This window comes from Triplophysa dalaica, chromosome 5 (genome assembly GCF_015846415.1).
Source record: "Triplophysa dalaica isolate WHDGS20190420 chromosome 5, ASM1584641v1, whole genome shotgun sequence".
In the NCBI taxonomy this organism is placed as follows: Eukaryota; Metazoa; Chordata; class Actinopteri; order Cypriniformes; family Nemacheilidae; genus Triplophysa; species Triplophysa dalaica.
Genome location: NC_079546.1, coordinates 3,042,975 through 3,062,256, shown reverse-complemented (window position 1 = coordinate 3,062,256; position 19,282 = coordinate 3,042,975). Strand labels below are relative to the sequence as shown.

The window sequence follows — 19,282 nt, the reverse complement described above, 5'->3', positions numbered from 1 at the left end:
TCTATAAGGACAGCAATCACACTCTAAACCGGCAGACTAAAGTATACATACAGTTTATTGTTACACAAACATAATCACATGACACCTAAAGTTTTGTATTTACTTGTTTTATAATAAAGACTGAATGCACATTTTTACTATTGCAAAGTGCAAACACCTAATAAACTAGTGATTTCAGTTTTAGCTGCCTGTAGAAAAAGCAACAAATGCAACAAAAAAAGCTGATGTGTAAATAACTGCTGGACAATATAAGAACAAAACCCAGCAGATCGGCACATGAGCCAGAATTATCAATTATAAAAACATTCCCACATCAATAAAACCTTTGTGTGCGTCTCAAGAAACTCAACCTGATCCATAAACTCCATAAAACCACCTTTCCAACCCTTCACAAGCACTGGATAAGATGCGTAAGCCATAGAAAACATTTTACAAAGATTAAGATCACTTCATTTGAACGGTCACTACTTTATAAAACACAATGATGTTTTTCAGACTCAATGGACACTGAAGATCAGAGGCCTCACCAGAAACAGATTTGCGTCCAGATCTTCTCCTAACAGCGACGCGTCTGAAGTCCTGCATATCATACATGCTCATCTTTACCTTCTCAAACATTTCACATCGTGTAGAAATCCGCATATAAAAGCATCACATTTACACCTCAGGGTGACTTGTAGGCCTCCACGCGCTCTGTTTGTTTGACGCACAGTTTGCGCAAAAGCGCGCAGCGAAGAGGAGCGCAACCAAAATTGACGCAAACCCTCCCCTCGGATGATATAACAGTACATATGAAAAATAGTTGTAAACATAAGCACATCACATGCCATCTGAGAGATCTTAAGAATGTACAGGTAATTGGACAAATCTCGTAAAGTTGTATCCAAACTTCTAAGACACATTAAAAGACACTCAAAATACGTTTCAATATCAGAAAAAATACCTTAACTTAGTATTGAAAAAAAACTATTGAACTAACTGGTCTCCCCCTTAAATTTACACAAGTGTAGGCCATCACATGATCTCTTTATGTTCCACTTAAATTTGACAATCCAGAAATATTCTTACATAACTTGTGGCCTTTGTTTGAAAAGAATAACTTCTGTTTTTTAATTTTAACCCTTTTCCCTTTTTTTTAAAGGATCTGCTGCCCTGAAACTTTGGTGTTTCTTCAAAAAAAAAATGTCATGTTATAAATATCTAATGGAATAACTATCATACTTTGGTGAGGTAACCCTTCAAAGCTCATTTTTGACGAATAGAGAACTCTTAGAGACTTTTGATTGTATGATATCACTTTATTTTTATATATAATAAACACTGAATAATGTAATATTTGCAGTAAGCTGTATTGCTGTTGGCTAGGAAGACTCAGAATGATACTAAACTACATTACTGCAGTTATTCACATACAGTACGTGGTGTTTTCGTTCAGCTATACACAAATAGTCAAGATGGCAAAATTGAAAGGATACACCCAAGGGTTAATACTTTACAAGAGTTCATCAATGACAAAGAGGGAAGATGTTTATCTGTCCACAGTTTATAGGTGAAATTCAGGACAGGTGTCATCCAATGTGATTATCCATCCACAACTTTCATCAAGCGTGTTTGAAGCGGCAGGTTAAGACATTGCAGTGATGTCTCTGCAGCATTTGTGTTTTTAACAGTCCTGAAAGCACTGGAATGCTCTTGTTGGGTGTCTGTGTTTGTGCTTGTGACTGGGATGCAGAACACTGTGGGAAAATCACGAATATGCAGTGCAAATACAAAGAGAAGATTAAACATTGAGAAGAAATTCAAACATGCAACATTCCTGTCGGATAAACAAGGTGTGTATTCATCTGAAATAGCCTAAATGGACAGAGGTAGTTTATAACATTGAATAAATATAATATGAAAAGTTGGTTTTTGAACAGTAAGGCTTAAATAGAATACATGATCAAGCTCACTGCATCTCACACGGTCTCTTATAAACTCTTTACTCATTTCCAGCTTTGTTTTGAAGGCTTTGGTAAATTTAGCCTGAAGCTTATAAAGAAATATTCTGGGATCATATACATTCAAATATACAGTATTTATGTTTGTGGTCTTTATTCTAAACTCTAAGGGCCGGTTTCCCAGACACGGATTATCTTAAACCAGTACTAGGTTTTAGTTCAATTGGGCTATTTAAGTTGTTTTAAAAAACATACCTTACAAAAAACATTACTGGTGTGCATCTGGAGGCAAAACAATGGCAATGATCAATTATAAGATATGTCAGTGTAAGTTGTTTTTGGTCAAGACACATTAACATTTAAGATAGTCCTGGACTAGTCTTAAACCCTGTCTGGTAAACAGGCCCTATGTGTTCAGATTTATCTTTGATATAAATAAAGAGAGACAGAATAGTCAAGATGAAACCAGTATATTCCTTTAAAGTTTTTGGTGTGTCAAAAAACCCCTCATCCTTAAACCATCTTTAATACAACCATCATCAGTTAAAACATCTATATGGTCTTGGCATCGGAACAGTCTTTTACATTTAAATGATTCCTTTTATGATTGCACGTAGTTCCGTTGACAAAACTGTGAAACATCGACACTCAAATCTTTGTGTAAAAAAGGCAAAAATCTTCTGGACAACGATTTATATGTACACCTGTGACATGATTGTGATGTCATTGTGATGAGTGTCATGTGATCAAAGGCATCACCCCATCACACAGTTTCTCTCGCTTTGTGAGTCCATCTGCAGCTGTTGAATCCTGAAACATCTCCTCTTTAGTCCATCTGCATTCAGACAACATACAGATGTTTGAAGGAAGACAGAGTGATTATAAACAGATAGACAACACTTTTCACAGATGACTGTCATAAACTGAGATCAAATTGACACACAACAGCACTTCTGAAATAATATTATTGATTTTAATATTTTGTTACACACATGCATTTATATGAATATATGAAATCAGCACTAAATAAACGTTCATGCCCTGTAAGAGGTTACCTGTGTGTTTAGTTTTTGTTGGGATGGTGGCACTGAGGCAGGAGGAGTTTGGTGACTATCTGAAAGAGACTGAGATATTAGTCCTCCAACAGCCAGGGGGCAGTATGGAGCGGTGGAACGACAGCTGTATACACCCCATTCCAAGTGCATTTTGTGTACCTGGATACGATTTTTATTGATTTTAACGAATAATTCTGCGTTTTTGTCTAATTTTATCCACAACCTCCTCGCAACTACATTATTACGTTAAAAGAACAGTTCATCAATCTGACCCCATGTCATTTCAAACACAAAAGAAGATATTTAGAAGAATGTTGATAATCAAACAACACTGGCCTCCATTGACTTCCATTGTATGTATACAAAGCACAGACATTTCTCAAAAATCTTATTTTGTGTTTTTTACAGAGTCATATACAGTTTTAAACCACATGGGGCGAAAGAATGAGACAATGTTTATTTTGGTCTGAACATCCCTTTAAGCCACATTTAAAAGGCTATGAATTTGGATTCAGCATTGACCTGACAGAGAGAGGAGTAATAAAGATCAGTCAAATAATAAATGCAGACGTATCCCAAACCTGATCAAACTGTAAACCAGCTTAATTTACCATTGTGTTACAGACAGCTAAATAAAAAGATTATGCTAATAGCATTAAATGTATTTGTAAACAAACAATTTCATGACATCCTTAAAGCGGTTAAAAAATACTCAGACTCAATAATTCAGTTCATTTATACCAGTTATTTACAATATATATGAAGAATATACAGCGCATTACTTTCTAAATAACAACAGATATATACAGTGGTTTTACCCTCTATACACATGCATATGACAGCATACATGTACATTCAGTGATAGCACAATAACAGTCTGATACTGTGTTGCATCAGTAAAACGCAGTAGAAAACATTCATCTGAGACGGGATGAAGAATGAGGAGAAATCATAGAGGAAGTGGAAATAAAGGCAGCAGGAAGCATTTGACAGGTTTCCCAGATGTCAGTCACAATGAGACGGTGTCGGTGGTGCGAGTGTTAACGCAGGTGAAGACATGATCATGTGATCATGTGTGTGTGCAGGTGTGAGACAGAACAGAGAGGAGGTTCACAAGGTTTCTATCCCGTGTTAAAGCACACAAGGGATCTACATTAAGATTCCCTAAACCTTCTTCACCTGAACACAATGAGATTTATAGACAGCCGTCTGTGTGATCCAAATCTAATGCCAATTCACCTTTTCATCGGTTCCAGATTCACGTCCTACAGCCAGCTTCTTTAATGGAAAATCATACACATAAAAAAACATGATATATCTGCTTAGACTGTTTCACTCAATCTAGGAACGATCTTTCAAACTTGCAAGTATAATTTCTATAACAAACCAAGAAAATAATTAAACTAAATTTTAAACCCCACACAACTTCGTGCAATACCAAGGCTTGTGTGAGCATTAACAAAACATATTTGGCTAATTGTAAACACTAGGATGTTTAATTTAAAGTAGGATTTAGAAGAGTGTCATTGTACATTTGCAGTGACATGTCATCTTTTTTTCGTTTTATCTCGATTAAAAAATAAGTGATCTAAAAACAAACTAGGATAAGATTTGCATTGTTATGAGTTTAAAGTACTTTAACTACTGCTCTATTTTTACCATCTGAAAGTAATATCATCCGTCACTGCAACTGTAGAATAAGTGATGTTGATCAGAAATAGCATGCAGGGAAATGATGGGACAGGGTTTGGGTTTTGATACCCGTCAAATGCTTCTGGCTTCAGGCGTAATGTGTGAATGTGTGTGATCGTGTGTGTTGTGTGTGATATGGCTCTAGAGGCTCATGTGCCCATCAGTGTCGTCTTTGGTGTAGTAATGAAAGGACACAGGTGCGAGATATGAATGTCAGGTGCCTTTCTCCATATGACACTTCCTGGGCTGTTCGACAGCATCAGAGTATTTGTTTGTGGGTTATAGAGTATGACGTTTGTAAACAATTTCAACAAATGATAAACAAAACAAAGCAAACAAAAAATAAGGGGAAGAGTTAAACAAAACAATAGTAGAAATGATGAGAAAATGACAGAACAAACTGACGTCTTTAGTCTTTACAGGAACACAGACAGCAGAATTTCTGCTTTCATACAAGCACTGTGTTACACACATATACTGTAAATCACTGCGTCACATGACATGTGCTGTAAATGAATGTGATTTTTAAAGATCACTATAATGATAAATGAATGAAATTCCCTGAGAGAGTCATCTAGACTTTTGCATCGCATCCATTTACCATCACATTCCCATAATCGCTCATTTGAATCATCTACTCTGTTCAATCTCTGAAACGTAATCTCTTAACATCTGAACCAGGAACAGTCTGACTTGTACTGAGACATAAAATGGTGTCTCTCATATTTTGAACCTGATTTTTTGCACATTCATGTAACGTAGTTAGCACTGTTTATCCACTAGATGGCACTGCGCCGACATAAACTACAGCTGTGTTCAGAATGGCATACTGCCATACTTCTCAAACTCCTTCTGCAGAGTATGAGAATATTGAGTATGAATGAAACCCCAATGCATTTGCTACAATATTTGCCAAAACGTGAAGTATACAAGCAGAGCACACTGTGTAGTGTTTTACGTCAAATTATATTAAAAATGTGAAAACCCATTTATAATTTACAATCGTACAATTCATGTTTAAAAAAGATGAAAATGTATGCTAGTATTCCAGTCTGAATACAGCTGTAGGCAAATTAAAACCAATATGATCATCACTTAAAATAATCCTTCATTTATCGTTGCTGTATGAGTAACGGACTGACTGATGTGTTGCAAATGTTTTAATGTTACAGACTGAAAAGGTCTCAAATATCTGCACATGACGACTATTGTGACAATGACACGTTCACCCTGAAACACGCTATCAACCTGCAACACAAACAGTCAACTTCCTGTTGAAATGATCTAAAAGTTTCTGTGATCCTGCTGTCTGTAAAGTCCACATGCAGTCACAGAGTTTGCCGGGTCTTTGACAGAACACAGTGTCCTGAGAACTGATCAACAGTCTCGTGTGAAGGCGGCCGGGTCACTTGTGCTCCATTAAAATCCCTGAGTAAAAAAACACATTCAAACCAGTGTGTCCTCCTCTCTGCTCCACCCACCGTTTGTCAGTACCGGGGATGCTGGGAGCTGTAGTTTCTGGGATACAGCGGGGTGTAGGCGGACGACGGGGACGTGTATCGTGATGTGGAGCGGGTCAGGTGGCTGGGAAGGGGGCGAGATTGGGAAGAGCTCCACATGGGGCGGCGAGTGGCTGACAGGGGCGAGCGATAAGGCGAGGAAGGGGCGGTGCCCGGGGAATAGTGGGGCGAGCGATAAGGCGAGGACGGGGCAGTGCCCGGGGAATAGTGCGACTCGCTGGCGTAGCGGCGAGCAAGAATGGAGGAATGAGTAGGCAGCTGGGTGTAGTCCACACTGAAAGGGTGTGGCTGGACAACGTACGCCCGGACTCCCATCGTCCAATGAGACACGCCCTGGCGGTAGGGTGTTGTCGGGGGGGTCCAAGAGGATGAGGAGATGGAAGGGGACGAAGGGGCCTCCAATGAGGGCGGGCTGTTGGGGGCAGAGGGTTGTGTCGGGGTGAAGCTGGGTGTATTCTGAGTGGTGGGCGAGGTTATGGCAGCCGCTGCTGTAAGCACCTCTGTAATAGTCATGGGGGTGTCGGGGAGGGGCGGAACACGGGTGGCACTTACTTTGGGCGCGGGGGTCCTCAACCTGGAAGTCTTGGTGACGCGGGTGCGGTGCGACTGCTCTTGGTCGAACTCCAGGTCCTCTAGTTTCTGGGTGAGGGCAAGTTTCTGCTGGATGGCCATGCGGAGGAGGGAATTCAACGTCTTTTTCTCGTCTTCGGCCGCCGCGAGTTGTCTCTGCATCTCGTCCAGCTGAATAACGTACTCGTCGCACCTTATCAGAAAGAGAGACATGCTAAACATCCACGGCGGATGACTCATTATTCAGCTATTTGTCACAACTGATCTTGTCCTCGAATGATGAATGAAACTAAACAACAGCTGGAGAAAAAGTGTGTCTTGTCAGATTTTGCTTACCGTGTGGCAAACATGGCTCTCAGAGACGAGAAGGTGGCGGCGTCCTCTTTAAGAGCCTTCAGTTCATTTCTAAGCTTCATCATGGTCTCCGTCACCATGGTCTTCTCATTCTCGTACTTACTTTTCAGGTTGGTCAGCGCCCCCTCCGCCGTCTGTGAAACACAGTGAGCGTTACACCCATCTCATTTATATCTGAAGGGACATTTAATCATATAAAAACAGCTTTGCTCGATATTGATGCACGGGATATATTTTGCACTTAATTGTTTCGTTTTTAAAGAACTCCTGTGGGAATAGAAGATTAAAAAAATGCATATTGTAATTCTATCGAATTTCATTCACTACACTGACACGGGCACTGAAAGTCCTGTTATTGGTGTTCTTGTTGATCTGTGTGTAAGACTCAATAATAGATGCAGTAATTACATTGCTGGCCTGCTCGTACAGCACAGCAGTTTCTCTCTCGTGGGGATCTATATTCATAAATCATCTCAGGCCAGGAGCGGTCATACAACATGTTTACATCACACTGTGGGCAACACAGAGAGAAATGATCTGACACGTAAAACTGTCAATCTGAATCAAAATGCTTTTCCTTTCTGGCGGTAGACTCAGACAGGAAAATGCAATACAATTTGTGCTCTGTATATTTAAAATGTTAAGAAACATCAGCAGTTTGATCATCAGCTTTCAGAAAGTATAATAATATTAATTTCATCGGTCGCGGCAGATATCACCCGGAATAATCTGCTATCGGTATCATTGGAGACATAAAGTATCGTCGCATCACTAATTTCAATAAGTTGTTCAGCCTAAATGACTGAACAACCCGCTTCTACACAACCCTATTTCATTTCGATTAAGCTCAGACAAAAAATTATTCAAAGGTGACCAGACTTTATTCAGATAGCTGAGAGTGGTTGTTGAAATTCACCCAAATGGTTTCGTCAGAAAAAGAAACAAAAAAGCAACACTAATGAGAAAGCAAAACTCCCTTGGTTACGCTTTAACGGTCAATACACTTAGTCTCCATGGCGATCAATAGAATGCTGGGTAATAAATAGAGGCGATTAGCTTACCTGCTTGTTGGCTTTGAGCACAAGGCGCAACGTTGCGACCTGCTCTCTCTTGGTGTTCAGAATGGCTTTGAGTTTAAGAATCTCCTCCATGCAGGCCTCTTTATCTTTGTCCATCAGCGGGGCGATCTCACTGGCGGCCGCACGCTGACGGGACAGCTGGAGCGAACGGTCCACCGCTTTCTGAAGGTGCTTGATCTGATCGCGGATGATGGCGTTGAGGTGGTGGATGTTGGTAGGCTCGCGGCGTGGGTCGGAACCCGTGGCCAACTCGGGTGCTGGAGATGAAGATGATGAAGAAGAGGAGGCACTAACGACGGGCGAGCCCAGCGGCGTACGAACCGGGCTCTGCTCAGCAGTGGAAGGCTCTTTGGACGGTGAGTTGGATGGGCTTCGTGACTCGGACGTCGCGGCGTTGATAGCCGCTAAACGGCGTGCCAGCCGTGGCGTCAGCAGCACTCGGTGATCGTCTGACCCCTTGAGGCCAACGTTGGAAATGCGTGTGAGGGTCCTGCCCTGGCGATAATAGTCCAACGTAACGCGGTTGGGTGTCTCGTTGTTGCACAGGCAGACATGGTGGTAAAGTTGGGCTAACTCCTCGCTGAATGTCGCCAGCTCGTCTTGGGCATTTCCCAGAATTCCATGGGCCTCCGAGGCCGTGATGTTGGCTGCCTGCAGCTCACGTTCCAGACTGACCGCCTTCTCTCGGCCCTCTCGGCAGCTGCGTTCCAGCTGCACCACCTGAGTCTCCAACGCCTGCAGCTGGGCCTGTCCCTGTTCCTCTGACCGCGCCCTGGCCTCCACCAACTCATTATATGTTTCTTTAACTTCCTTGAGCTCTGCTTTTAATCCAACCACCTCCATCACTGCTACCTTGTACTTGCACTGCAGCAACTCCAGACTGGGCCCCTCCTGGTCCCCGGAGACACAAGCAGTCTCCTCTTCATCACCCTCATCCTCCTTCTCTTTGCTGTTGCGCTGACGGCGAAGTTTTCGGAAACGCTCCACCAGGCGATTGGCCCTATCGTGTTGTTCTGTAAGGGCCCCTTGTGTGTGACGGAGGAGGGTCTGTGACTCCTGCACACTGCTCAACAATGATGCTTTTTCTCGCTCCACCTGCAAAACATAAACAAGCCAATGAAGGACATTTTCTACTGGTTAGTGGGGGGAAAGTAATACACTGCTCACCAGTACAAACTAGCTGGTCAACATAGACATCCCAGACAATGGTTTTGAAAATCTATGCTAAAAAAAATTAGAAATATTGCTCCAGGATTAAACTATGTCGGGGATTAAACTAAGTGTAAGCATAGGAACTATAAATATTAGCTGAAAATAAATGAAAAAATAAAATAAAATGCCAAAAAATTAATTAACTTTATAGAGAACAATAAAACTGAAATAAAAACTTACTCTAGGACTAAACAAATCAAATTATTATTATTGCCTTATCGATAAAATTAACAACTAGAAATAAATAAAATCTGAAATAAAATAAATATTGAGCCTATTTAAATGTATTCAAATTAAAGTAATAATAAAACATTAAACAAAAAATAAAAGATGATCGAAAACAATTTACTACAGTAAAACTAGGGAAGCTTCTTTTTAAGACTTAAAGGACATTAAAGTTTTAATATTTCTATAACATTCTATTTTATTTACAGGTTTACATAAATGTATGGTTAAAATATTTGTGTATTATAGAAACAAATCAAAAATAAATAAATATGGCAGTAGAACGGCCCATTAGTGTGTTTATCTGTGTTTGTCTCATATTTCATCCCATGACACTGCAGCATCTCACTGCCCGCAGAACAACGCCTAACCAATGCAGCAGAAGCTTCTCTGTTCAGCAATACGAACATAAACATTTATAACACAACAAAACATAGAAATCAAGTGACATGGAAAACATTTCAAGTGGATGATTTCATAAAACACCCAAACAAAAACAAGTGTATGCCTATAGACATGGATAATATATTTAGCGTGTGGGTGTGGCCGATACATAACTCCGCCCCTCCACACTGACCTGCTGCAGCTGTTGTTTGAGTTTTTGCATCTCTGGACCGTTGAGTTCACTGTAAAGGTCAGGGGTCAAAATTTCACCCTTCCTCAAACCTGTCGACCTGAAATCGCTGTTCAGACGGTTGAGTACGGAACCTGTCGCGCCCTGCAACAAATGCCCGTTGCATTTCCCTCCACCTTCCTCACTGGTGGGCGAGGTTGCGGTCGTCGGGGAGGCGCTGCCACTTGGTGGTGCTGAGCTCAGAGCGATGAGATGAATGCAGCCGGAACTAAAGACCCCGTCGCACACGGTGAGATGATGCACTAATTCCTTCCGCAGAATGTTCTTCTGCTCTCGTTCGTTTTTCAGAGCGTCCAGAGCCTCTTCCAGTTGGCTCTCGGAGATGTCTTTTAAGCGCAACGCGTCTTCTAATTGGCTGTTAAGCAGGGCCGTTTCCTCTTCTAGAACTTTGATTTCATGCTTCAAGCCTTCATACTCAACCTAAAACAAGACATTTGTGACTACTATGCTTCATCTACATGTTTCATTTTTCTTTGTAATAAAACCATGGTGCCTGTGCACCACATTTTGTGTTTACCTGGTTCTGTTTCAGTGTAGACACCTGTTTCTGCAGAGAGATGTTCTCTTCTTCCAGTTCTGTGTAGTCCTGCAGCATTCTGCCTTCTCTGAATTTATACTCTCTGATCTCCTCTCTCATACGGCTTCTCTGCAGCTCCAACATCTCGTTATTCTGAAAGACACAGACAGAAAAAGAACGAAGAATTGAAAAGCCAAACTTCATGATGCATGATCAATGTCCTCAAACTTTGGTTACTCGAAAGTTCCTGACCTCTCGAAGTTCCTGTAAGATGTCCGTAAGCCTCTCGTTCTCAACCTGCGTGCAGGACGCATGCGATCGGCTGTTCTTCAACTCGGTCTGTTGCTCCAGCAGGCGACCCATGTAGTACGCCTCCTTAGTGGCCGACTCCTCCAACAGCGTCTCCTCGTTGCTCTCACCATCTTCAGCCACCTTCCTTTGAGTGGTGTATGCCTGGCTGAAGGCCTGATGGAGTAAGAAAAGAGCCAAGTCAAATTTAGAGCCAAATTGGGCAAGACGATGATGCGGAAGAGACTTTGGCGGCAACGCTGTTCGCATACCATGCATACTTTAGCTTTCCAAGTATGTGATGCATTGAGAAACACATTCAGAAATAAGCTTTGCAAAAGATTGTGATGCCTGAAAATGGACGGTAAATAAGTAATGTCTGAAAATAATGATCTCAAATAGCAAAGCAGTAAATTGTAGTTGACACAGATTTGATGACCCTGTACCGTAAGGTGAAGTTCAGAGAATATCAGATGTAATCTAGAAGGCGTGACTGGAATAAGAAGAGCTAGCGATCTCGCTAAAGATTCAAAGATTATCAATACAGGGCTCAGTGGAGGAGAACAGAATCTCATAGAGTGAAAAATCAATTTAGAGGTGTATATGAGCTTAACACTTCTGATGTGATGGGTGACAGAAGACAAACATAGACTTATGGAGCAGTGCATCATGGGATAACAACACCAAAGACCATGATAGTAGGAAAAACATCTGAAGTATTGATGCATCATCTGAAAATCTCCATTAACATAATAAAACTAAACTTTCTCTCTATGTGTCACATTAAGGGATAGTTCACCAAAAATTTTAATTCAGATTTTCTGATAAAGGATGACATCATTTTCATTTTTGGGAGAAATATCACTTTAAGAGATGGTCTTGGGATGGAAATGGTCTAGTTTACTATAAAGAGAATGTTTATTATACTTATGTGTACTATATTTATGTGATATGTATATATATGCGCTACATTAAGAAAATACTACGGTAATATCAAACATGTCTCTAAATAAATTCGTTGATTTGCAGCAGTGAATTATGGGAAGACTCACCATGTGTGACTGGAATATTTATAATAGATGCTGAGGTGGCACTTCTTGTCATTACGGAGGTAATGGTGATTTTCGATACTATATTTAGAACATTTAGCTATGAAACACACAATCAGCAATACGGTGTGTGCAAAAACTGCTGCACTGATCCACTTTTCTCAAAGCTTGAGATTCACATCATCAATCACAGGGGTGTACTGTACTCTTACTGTACTCTTATCATCATGTTTTCTCGGAAAAAGTATTACATTTGAGTCAACCCAGATTAAATTGAACTTGAATGAGATATGGGATCACGTGATTGGACAGACAGCTGCCGTGTCACATTACAAAATCATGAGAATCTGTTTCCAGTAAAACAGAACATCGTCATGCTAGCGAACATTTATCCACAAGAAGAGAATCTTGTTAATGGATGTTGGTTCTGTTTCAAATGCTTTTATAGCACACATTAACCAGTGACATCACTGAGTGCATGAGTCAGTTGTGGCTGTGTAACAACTACTGGAAACAAAGAAAACATGTGATGATATTCATCAAATAAAATTGCGTGACATCATCTTTTTTCACTTGCATATACATTGATGCATATGTTTTTCTCTACAGCACCTTGGGTTCAACTTTGAACCCATGACCTTGGTGTTGCTAGCATCACACTCACCCATTAAAGGTCCTACTTTGGTTTATGGAGTGTCCAACAATAAACCGTTTAAAAACACTTTCATTTGCTATTAACAGGCAATTATTGTTACCTTTCTTCTTGACTGAGTCTCGTCGGGCGATTCATCAGTCTAATCCCCTCCTTTCTATCAGCCTTCACTGATCTGATTGGTCAGATGGTCTAGTCTGCTGTGATTGGTCTACCGTGTGCAGTATCGCAAATGAAACGTAGGCGGGAATTAAACAAAGTAACGCTCATCTGACCCGCAACTGAAATTAGAACGACAGACGACTCGTTCGCGTGATTCAGAGTCGACTCCTTTTTTTTCAATAACTTTGATATTTGTTCACTTTGGGCTTTACAACTTGGCAGACTGCTTACATTCACACACAGCAACATTACAATGCATAATAATATTTACTCTTTAAAATACAGGAATTTGTGGGATTTTTTTGTCTGACATTTTATTTCAAAATATTCAGAACGGATGAAATGCATGACACACCTATCCCAAAAACTACTTCAAAATTTCGTGATTATTTATCTGACTTTATTTATCATCTTACCCACTTTAACACTCCGGCCTGATGCACACCGGTGAGATAAAGTCTCTACGTCTATATTCACATATGAGGACATCAGTAAAGATGGCGGATTATATTTGTAATAATACTCTATAAAGCGTGTTGTGATTGTACACGGGTCATTTCCATCATGAGATTTCTGTGGGCATTGAACAGCAGCTCATGTGACAGATTTTAAGCTGAGCAGTCTCAATTTCTGGAGAGAGTTCACACACACACATGGATCAATATGAAGCCCCGCGGGCTACAGCCAACCTTTATATGTGATCTTCAATGCTGCAAAGCACCAAAGCACATTCTTCTTATAAAGTCAGACAGTTTCTGTGCACAAGCTTCAGATCAAATGGTCTGCAGAGACACAAACACAATGAGCTACAGTGTTTTGTTTAGTAATTTGTATTTGGGACACTGAGCCTGAAGCCTGGACGTGCATGCATCTTTGTTACACAATACAGTAACATCAAACCTTCATCTATCTTTTCACTCCGTCTAAGTACTTACATTGCCCTGCTGAAAGCATGTATGCGTGTGCGTATATTGATCTACGGTTTATATGATCATAATGGAGGTCTAAGACAAGCAGGGCCAGAAATAGATCCGTAATACATGACTCCTCCTGAATCTTAATAAGATTATTATATAAATACAAGGATTTGTGCGTTCCATCACTGTAATAAGATAATAAGGGTAACAGATATTAAAAAAAGAAAAGTGTTTTCTGATATGTGGACATCTGTTTATATATGTGCACCTTGAAACATTTCTTTTTTTAATATCATCTGACTCAGAATAAGCCAATCAAATGCATAACATAGATCCTTAAAATCATACATCACCCAGAAATAAACAGACTGTCATCATTGTCTCACCTTCAATTTGTTCCAAATCTGTATACATTTCTTTGTTCTGATGATAGCAGAGAAAGATATTTGGAAGAATGCTTAAAACCAGACAGATTTAGCCCCCCATTGACTCCCATAGTAGAAAAAATACAATTGTAGTCAAAAGTGCCCCAGAACTGTTTGCTGTCCTACATTCTTCAAAATGTCTTTTTTGTGTTCAACAGAACAAAGAAATGTATCTCGAAGGTGAGTGATGACCGAATTTAAATTTTTGGGTGAAGTATCACTTTAAATGTGTATGTGTTTTGGGCTCTATTGTCTCAACAAAGGCTAAACTATGACATCAATCATCACGTGAGTTATTCAGCCAATGTGTTTCTGTGTGTATTTTCCACCTTGACATTTCTCCTCTAAGAGTCTGGCTTGCTTTGGTCCAATCCATAATTCATAACCAGAAGCAAAACATGTCAGGACCTCGACTTCAACGTGAACTGTGTGCGGATCCCTCACTGACCATCTCAGGATGAAACTATTTACAAATAAAATACACATTATACACACAATCACAACCTTTCATGTATATATAGAGTGGCTCACTGTGTGTGTCGACTTTCTGCGTATGACACGAGCGCATGACCTGCAGCAGATGCTTTTAGCCGTGAGACGCTTCAGCTAATGCACATAAGTGCATTTTTCATTTTCACGGCCGCGCTGATGTACATTATGAGCCACATGTGCCCCTCACAGGACATGATCGATTTACAGCTCAGAACACTACCGTACTATATGTTTCAGCAGCCACCAGTTATTGAATCTTGCAAACGTGTTGTGAAACGTCTTGAAATCTTATTAATAGCACATCAAAAATATGAAACTGACCTTCTTGAAAAAATGCAAATACAGTTTGTCAAAAACAAAAACAAAGAAGTAAGTTAAGAAGACCAAGCACGGGGAAAAGCTAAACGTTTGATGGCCTGTGGGATAAAACGCCATTCATATTGACCCAAGAGGAGATCCATAGAGCATTATTTCTCCAAGAGGGCTTCAATCTCCAAAGACTTACACACTGTGGGTACAATTGCATGCAAGCAACAAAGTTTAAGTTCAAGACTATTAAATAAATATGTGCAGTGAGCAGATTTGTTTTGTCAATACAGCTAAATGTCTTTAACAATAGTTTGTGTGAAACAATCTGAGTAAGTCTGAAGGGTTACTCAGTGGTTTCCAAGCAAACAACAATAAACCAGCCTAGAAAGATCTGTTAGTGTGAAGAGGATGACCAGAACAATGGATGGCCGTTTATCACGGGATTCTTTTGAAAGATAATGGAGACTGGAATGGTTCTGAGCTCATAGGTTTGTGGCTTTTCCAGGGCAACACAAAGACCCTGGGAAAAATGCACGGAGCTGAACTGAAATGCCTGACGTAACCCCTTCAGTCGACTAGATCTGAGACACGATTTACAACTTGATATTCACAAATTGTCGTCCTGTCATCTTCCAGTTTCTCATTATGCTTTTTTAAATCAGAAATTGTTTCATATTTAAATTGTGGCACTTTACTGAATGTTTTATGATGTAGTAACATGTAATCTTAGCAGCTCTCAGAGGGCACTGGGGGATGCTAAATATCAGAAATAGACATTTATGAATAATATATCAGCAGATGCTTTCATCATCTCGAAAAAAATCTCTCATTGCCATTATTATTTCATAGACATACAGGGAAATCTAGATAATGACACAATACATAAAAATAAATATTATGAGAAATTAAATCAGCATTATTCACTCAGTTTTCTGCTAAGTGCCTACAATTGATTATTTATTTAAAAAACAGTACTGTTTTTTTAGTTCGCCGTCATTACAGGCTACATTACTGTTCACCCACCAGTCCTGACAACAACAGCCACTGAATGACACCGGAGAATCTTGCTTGCTGCCAAATTGGTGTGACCCATGTCCAATCTTTGATCTGTAGTCAGCTGATCAATACAGTTCATTGAGATTTAATGAAGAACAGAAAGAAAATGAATCAGACTGGACTGACTATTTGACTTTATATTATAATTTTCTATCAAGTTTGATCTGAACGATGGTTCTGTTTAGCGTGTTGACAAAATGTTTATATGTTCTCCTACTTGTATCTCGCTTTGGATAAAAGTATCTGCCAAACAAATACATGTAAATGTATTCACTGTGTAAAACACTGTGTAAAAATCATGTCCGAATTTTCACTTTTAGGTCAAATAATCCTTTTATATCCAAGGATTCTTTCACACAGTCTTTGTTTTCAAGTGCATTTGGAAGAGTTTGATAAAAGATATTCAACTGCCTTATTATCTTATTACCCGTAAGGGCGTATGCTGGCAACCGGAATGTCATCCTGCACTAACCTTTAGTAAATCCCACTGCAGTCCACAGGAGTACATGAGCCCCAATAATGAAGCAATGAATAAACTCAAGCTGTAGAAACATACACATTGGATGCAGAGAAGTAGAGATTCAGGCCCTTATTCCTACTCATCAATCAACCGGAAACTGACATCAAGGAACAACACAAAGACTCCCTGTAATTCCTAGAGGTTTTTAAATACTTTAACATTGCACAAATGATTTAAAAACTAGTTAATGCTGTTGAGAATTCTAAACTGAAAACTATCATTATAAACAAATTACAATCTTTGAGGAAACTAGACAAGTCACAATCATTTATATAAATAACACCTGAACAAACTCACAATCTTTGAAATGGCACAACACGATAAAGCAAACAGACTCACAAAAGCATCATCATCCACTGCACAGGCTGCTTCAGTTTATCTTTACTACCCCAGAACTGCAGAATCAGTAGCGCATCCGCCTTAAGATCTTGAGATGGAATTGACAAGAAAGAGGTCATTGCATGTTTCTTTGAGAAACTCGAAAACTTTTCAGTGTGTTAAATAGCCCACAGTACATCAATTTCAAAGCTTATTAAGCAGTCACATCCATCAAGGTATTTTTCTATGTCATTTAAAATGTGTTTTTAATTTTCCATAAAGTTCTGCTTCCAGACATACGATTCTCAAACCTGTGATATCCCTCTGCTCATGTATTTATGACTCTTTTTTCTGTTCTTTATTTATTGTCCTATTCATTCTCTTCCACCCCATTCTTTTGTTTGCTTGACATGTGTAATTTCTCTCCCAATTGTATTCACCATGTCTGACATGATAGTGCTTCTATTCTGCACATTTCTTCTGCATCATCTTCCCTATACATTTTGCCAATATATTAGACTATCAATATCTTTATTCTAGCACAACAAGATAACACAACATCTAAAAAAGGACCTGCAGCTTGTCAAAGACCCCAAACACGTAGAAAATTCAGACGAAGGGTAATAAAAGCAGAATAAGGGCTGGGTCTGTACCTCCTGCAGTTGTTCCAGCTCCTGTCTCAGTGTCTCCTGCTCGGCCTCCAGCTCCGCATACTGTTGCTTCAGTGTCTGGTTCTCCTCGAGCACCACCAGACCGCACTCCGCCGCCCGGACCTTCTCCCGGTTCGCCTCCGCCAGCTCCCGGGTCAGCCGCTCAACCTCCGCCCGGTAATTATCCACCGACTCCCCGCATCCTCCCGCACCTCCTCCAGCAGCCATCGCCCGGACCCTCCACCTTCCTCTCGAGTGGATGAATGGATGGGTGGATGGAGAGAAGGCACCTTATCCGAACCTCCAATAGAAAGTCAATGATCCAGACATATTAACAACAAAATCAACCCCGATGTAAATCCGAATTTATGCCGAATGAAAAACAAACACCGCCGTCCTAAGAAGCAGGTGGAGTTCAGGGCCTCGCATCTTTTCTTTCTCTTCTTTTTCTGCTTAATCATGGGTGTTGGGACGCCATCTCTAGGATGGAGAAACTCACCCTAACTCACTCCTGCTGCGTGACGTCAGCGGATCCTGCAGCATCCTTTCTCGGTGCCCGAGCTCATAAATATGCATTTGGTTGCCTGGTAAACTTCCGGTATCGCCCAGTCACGTGTTGCCACCTAATTAATATTTATCGCCTACGTTGGCTGAACCGCAGATAGGCCGTACGTCATTTTACGTAATTTAATTTTATAAACTAAGATCTTGTCATTGTTTGATTAGAAATTTCCCTCGGTTTTCAAATGCATTACGCCTTTATATTAAATTCGTACAGTAATTGTAATAAAAGTCACTCCTCATGTACAAACATTCAATCAAAGCAGAAAAAAATCAAACAAACATCCAAGCAAATAATTAAATAAAAATTATTAGCTTATTTGGTTTAAAGCAATTCTATAACAATCCTGTCAAACAAAAACTATTGAAACTATGGGCTTTTAAGAGCAATGACATTAAAATACCACAAGAGGGCAAGATTCCCCCAAAATACGTTTGAGGGGAAAACTGTACGGTTTACACACTTAATTGTTGTACTTACATTACTTTCACCTGGTACAGCATCTCAAAGCATTTCATGTGTATTCTTTAAAAACACGCCCGACATCATCAACATATGTGTATCAGTAGGAATAACCGATTAATTCCCTACGATCTTTCGGTCAATTAAATACCGGGTATTTCAGTTGTAGTCAGAATGTGACCTGATAAGACAGAGATTACAGGAGTTCACTCATTGGTTACAGGCAGTAAAGACAGATAAACACAGAGGTGAAAAGTTGAACACTTGGTATGGTAATAATGTCAAGGTAAGGTGAAAATAAACACGACTTTATAAAGGGTAAGTATAGCCTGCCCGAAGACATTGATCTGTCTCAATAAAGTAACGTTAACCCAAACGTATCGATAAAATGATTTGGGAATATATAAACATACATATGTTTAACATAATAAGACTAAATTGATCATATTTATAGAGCAAATAAAACGCTTTATAAGTCATGTGTGCAACATCACAGTCCGCCATTTTGTCAACTTATCGGTGACCTGCAAAGTCCCGCCCTGCACGGGTGTGTGAACCAATCCTATGTCAGGAAAACCCTGACGCGCAATATGATTGACAGGCTGGAACGGTTTGATTATAT

General features: G+C 40.0%; 1 protein-coding gene across 4 annotated transcripts; it reads right to left on the bottom strand.

Annotated features, from left to right (window-relative positions):
* Positions 1–1,297: 1,297 nt before the first annotated feature.
* On the bottom strand, positions 1,298–19,256 carry LOC130420540 (protein bicaudal D homolog 1-like). 4 transcript variants are annotated; one of them, XM_056747875.1, is made up of 9 exons: positions 17,640–19,256; positions 11,051–11,263; positions 10,799–10,951; positions 10,225–10,701; positions 8,193–9,305; positions 7,114–7,265; positions 6,760–6,970; positions 2,996–3,054; positions 1,298–2,775 (listed from the first exon to the last, which is right to left on the bottom strand). In XM_056747875.1, exons 1-8 carry the CDS (start codon positions 17,862–17,864, stop codon positions 3,004–3,006), a joined length of 2,595 nt encoding a protein of 864 aa, XP_056603853.1. In that variant the 5' UTR covers positions 17,865–19,256; the 3' UTR covers positions 1,298–2,775; positions 2,996–3,003. The 4 variants fall into 4 exon arrangements, 3 of the variants coding, with proteins under 3 accessions (XP_056603853.1, XP_056603852.1, XP_056603851.1); XR_008906658.1 differs by having other exon boundaries at positions 2,996–6,970; XM_056747874.1 differs by having other exon boundaries at positions 1,298–6,970; positions 17,640–17,937; positions 18,136–19,256.
* Between the last annotated feature and the right edge of the window lie 26 nt (positions 19,257–19,282).

Bases quoted from the DNA above. Each gene is read 5' to 3' on its own strand.
- LOC130420540 (XM_056747873.1), bottom strand. From the start codon at position 17,864: ATGGCTGCTGGAGGAGGTGCGGGAGGATGCGGGGAGTCGGTGGATAAT. The intron at 10,952-11,050 runs GTCAGGAACTTT...TGTGTCTTTCAG, and splicing joins TCTTACAGGAACTTCGAGAG to AATAACGAGATGTTGGAGCT. The intron at 10,702-10,798 runs GTAAACACAAAA...GTCTTGTTTTAG, and splicing joins CTACACTGAAACAGAACCAG to GTTGAGTATGAAGGCTTGAA.